The 4,546-nt window shown below is 36.7% G+C and overlaps 1 protein-coding gene across 1 annotated transcript in view; it reads left to right on the top strand.

Annotated features, from left to right (window-relative positions):
* LOC107674848 (mitochondrial glutamate carrier 1-like) overlaps positions 1–4,546 on the top strand; it is a 26,840-nt gene that overhangs the window by 17,693 nt on the left and 4,601 nt on the right. Inside the window, exons 6-9 of the mRNA XM_016468967.1 lie at positions 178–190; positions 371–400; positions 2,152–2,166; positions 3,630–3,690. Coding sequence (XP_016324453.1) covers positions 178–190; positions 371–400; positions 2,152–2,166; positions 3,630–3,690 — 119 coding nt within the window. The remainder of the gene's footprint in view (positions 1–177; positions 191–370; positions 401–2,151; positions 2,167–3,629; positions 3,691–4,546) is intronic.

Here is a 4,546-nt window from a genome sequence, read left to right as displayed (position 1 = left end):
TCCAATTGTCTATGAAACCTATGTTATTCTGCGGGCACCACTTAGACATCCAGCCATTGAGTGACGACAGTCTGCTATGTTTCTCGTCGCCATGGTAAGCAGGGAGGGGACCAGAGCATATTACAATGTCTAACGTCGTACTTGCAAGTTCACACACCTCTTTAACATTATTTTTAGTGATCTCCGACTGGCGAAGTCAAACATCATTAGTGCCGACGTAAATAACAATCTTACTGAATTTACGTTTAGCATTAGCCAGCACTTTTAAATTTGCCAAGATGTCAGGCGCTCTGGCTTCCGGTAAACATTGGACTATGGTGGCTGGTGTCTCTATTTTCACGCTCCGTACAATAGAATCGCCAATAACTAGAGCACTTTCATCAGGTTTCTCAGTGGGTGCGTCACTGAGTGGGGAGAACCTGTTTGATGTTTTGATTGGAACGGAAGAGCGGTGTTTTGACCTGCGACTATGCCGCCTCACAGTCAGAAAGTCGCCCTGCTGCGAAGGTTCTGTAACCGGAACCGAACAATGTACAGGACTCCCTGAGCTAGACGCATCCAAAGCCATATCTACAGCCCTCACATTCTTACTATCCTCAATTAAAATTTGGATGCGTGACTCACCGTGATTGATGAATGATTCCGACTTACCACTGTTGTTTGATGAACTCGTGAAAAACGGAGCGAGAGACAAAAGAAACGGTGCAAGAAAAAAAGAAAACCGTAATAGATGTGAATAGCTAACCGGCTAACGAATGCTAACATGCTGCACTCGCGGCTTTAAATTAAAAGCGAACGATCAAATTAGTCAGATTAGTTTGATAGATAATATCAGAAAAATGGTGGGAATTAAGTTATATTTTATTACTTAGTAGTAAGTAATAGTAAGATTCAACAGAAAAGCGAAACTACACGGAGCTACAATCGCAAACCACTCAGCAGCATGGCAGACAGAGCCTAAAACAATTTTGCACCAGTCCACAAAACTCTTTAAAAGCTCCCTATATTCACTCTCATCATGATCCTTTATACAGCCAACAATTGCTGAGTCATCAGAAAATTTCTGGAGATGACAGTTTTTGGAGTTATACTGGAAATCTGATGTATAAAAGGTAAATAAAAACAGAGCTAAAACCGTTCCTTGAGGAACACCAGTGCTTGGGACACACAGTTCTGCATCCTTACATACTGTGGTCTATTTGAGAGGTAGTCAGTTAACCAGCTGACCATACTCTGATGTAATCCAGCATTTTCTAACGTATTCTTGAGTAACATAGGCTGGATAGTGTTGAATGCACTAGAAAAATAAAAAAATGTAATTCTAACAGTGTTACCTGATGTCTCTAGATTGTTTGTTTTGTTTGTTTGTTTTATTTATTTATAAAGCACAATTAAAACAACATAATGTTGACCAATGTGCTGTACAATCTCTAAATAAAAATTACACAGTATTAACTTTCAGACAAACAATGACCAACAACAACAAATGTTATAAAAAAGCCTCTTGCTAATTAGTCTGCAGAACCAAACGCTAATTCAAGTAAATGCAATTTTAATTTTCGTTTAAAATTACCTAATGGCGGAGACAGTCTGAGATGTAGAGGTAGCTTATTCCAGCGCTTCGGAGCTGCTACTGCAAATGCCCGGTCACCACTCAATTTCAATCTAGTCCTTGGAATGTCTAGGATCATTTGATTTGCTGATCTGAGATACCTGGGTGGTTTGTGTATACGAAGGAGATCCACTAAATATGGTGGGGCCAAATTATGAAATGCTTTATATACAACAACCAATAGTTTAAAATCAATTCTGTACTGCACTGGCAACCACTGACGTGACGCTAAAATCGGTGTTACATGCTGTTTTTTACGAGTACCTGTTAAAAGCCTAGCAGCCGCATTTTGAACCAATTGAAGATGATTTAACAATACTTGGCTAATACCTACATACAGTGAGTTACAGTAATCTAGTTTTACAGAAATAAAAGCATGAATAATCCTTTCAAAATCACTGGAGGACAGAAATGGTTTAACCTTTACTGTTGATCTTAAATAGAAGAAACAAGATCTGTTGTCAGAGTTGATCTGTTTATTAAATTTCAAAGAACTATCAAATTGGACACCAAGGTTCTTCACCACAGATTTACAGAAGGGAGCTAAATTGCAAGTCAAAAGAGTTTTGGGTGTTAGGAGCCCCGAACCAGATTATTTCAGTTTTGCTTTCATTCAAATTCATTTCACTTTGTGACATCCAAGATTTAACTTCATGAAAACAACTCAAAAGTGACTCAAAAGAGCTTTTATCCTGTTTCTGCAAAGGTAGATACACCTGAGTGTCATCTGCATAACAATGAAAAGATACTCCATGCTTATGAAATATAGAACCTAAGGGTAACATATATAATGAAAACAAGACTGGGCCGAGAATGGATCCTTGTGGAACTCCACTAGACAATGGGGCCGTTTCAGAGTAATGTTGACCAAAATGGACTGAAAACGATGACAGGTATAAAAAGATTTGTACAGTATAAAAGATAAATAATAAGCTGATATATATATATATATATATATATATAATAAAAGTACACAAGTAGTACATTATATGTAAAATTAAAAACTTAAATGATACAAAAATACATCAATTTAAATCTACGATTAAAACGCAGTGAATGCAGAATATATTTTAACATCCAAAATACTTTAACATTTCGTTGAGGTAACATTATGTAGCACTCAGAAGTTGTGTAAATATATATTAATTATTGATCATAAAATCAATAGCACATATTTATAAATAAAACCATTTTATTTCAGACAGACTGAGAAAGTAAAGTGGCTGGAGTAGCACATCAACTACATGCGCTAAACATTGTGTTGCGTTTCACTATTGACAGCTTTCTTGACTGCCTTAACTATTGACTTATACGCATCGGAGTGATCCAGTGATGTGACATCTTAGAGGTGATCAGCTTCCTGTCAATAAACAGCTTTCCAGCATGTGAGATTAAATGATGGGATTACAGCAGACTCTGGATGAAGATTGACATGCTGTTTCCAACCAGCGATATCACACTCCAGTAATCCCATCAGCCAGTGCCGAGGACTTCCTGTCCACCTACAAACCCCTTCAGATTTGATTGAACGTGTAATTGGGTCTCTATGGACAGCGGCGCTAGTGCACATAAACATGTCCCCCGTGTCGCTTGTGCTGCTGATGTTGCTTCATGTTTATGCTAATCTAAACTTCACACAGATATATGAACCCTGTCCAGCTTCTTTCCATAATATGTCACATTATGGCAGTAAAATGGGTTGCAGATATGTGTTTGAAACTTAGCGTGTAGGAGGATATGCTAATTATATGTTTTTGTATGTGATTGTTCCTTTTTGAGATAGTAATAGCATAAAAGTACAGGCTTTCAGACGAGGCTCCGATTAAGGCGTTAACATCAGTGTAGAATTACTAAAAGATTGTCTACTACAAGTTTAACCATTTGAAACCAGCTTTAGGTGTCAAACTGTGACTTCTAGCTCCTCGTGTTTGATTTAAATATGTGTGTGGCCCTTTAAATGTGCTTGTTCTTGTTTTCATCTGAGGTTTCCTCTAACCTTGTTTGTGTTGTGTTGCAGGTCATCGTTACAACACCAATGGAGATGCTGAAGATTCAACTGCAAGATGCCGGAAGAATCGGTAAGAATTTAGACTAAAAAAAGAGGAAGGAATGAAGGGAGGTGAAGTGAGAAATGAAGACACAGGACTGATAAGAGAGACGAAGCACTGCCACCTTGTGGTCACATTTTTGTACATTAGTGTCAGATTTTACATAATTTTGTCATTTTTACACAATGATCAGAACATTTGCTATTTATTTGTGTTCTGCTAAATTAATACTTTAGTGAATGCATACCTTAGTGAACGTTTTAGTGAAGTACTGGGAAGATGAAATATGTCTTCTAAAAAGTTACTGTCAGCAGTAATTCATCAATATAGGGGCAGTCATGACCTAATGGTTTGAGAGTCGGACTTGTAACCCGAAGGTTGTGTGTTTGAGTCTCGTACTGGCAGGGATTGTCGGTGGGGGGAGTGAATAACCAGCGCTCTCTTCCACCCTCAATACCACAAATGAGGTGATATGGCTGCCCAATGTTCTGGGTGTGTGTTCACTGCGGTGTGTGCGCACTTGGATGGGTTACATGCACAGCACAAATACCAAGTATGAGTCAGCATACTTGGCCACATGTCACTTCACTTCACTTCATATATTATTCAGTACAGCTGAATATTATTTATTCAATGTATTAAATATTATATAAACATTTTTAAATATCTGTTTTTAATATATTTTTTATAAATACTGAATATTAAATATTTTTCAGTATTAGTTTTTTTCATATATTTTTAAATATTGATTTTTTTAAATGCTGAATACTTTTTATTATACTTTTTAAGGAACCTTATTATTTTTTCTTTTTAAAGTACTGAATATTAAGTCATAGTAAGCAGTACTAAATATTATTTTAAATACTAAATATTATTTATTATATAT

The sequence above is a fragment of the Sinocyclocheilus anshuiensis genome, unplaced genomic scaffold, assembly GCF_001515605.1.
Source record: "Sinocyclocheilus anshuiensis isolate Anshui unplaced genomic scaffold, SAMN03320099.WGS_v1.1 scaffold941, whole genome shotgun sequence".
Lineage (NCBI taxonomy): Eukaryota > Metazoa > Chordata > Actinopteri > Cypriniformes > Cyprinidae > Sinocyclocheilus > Sinocyclocheilus anshuiensis.
Note: the sequence above shows the minus strand (reverse complement) of the source record. Positions and strands in the feature narration are given on the sequence as shown.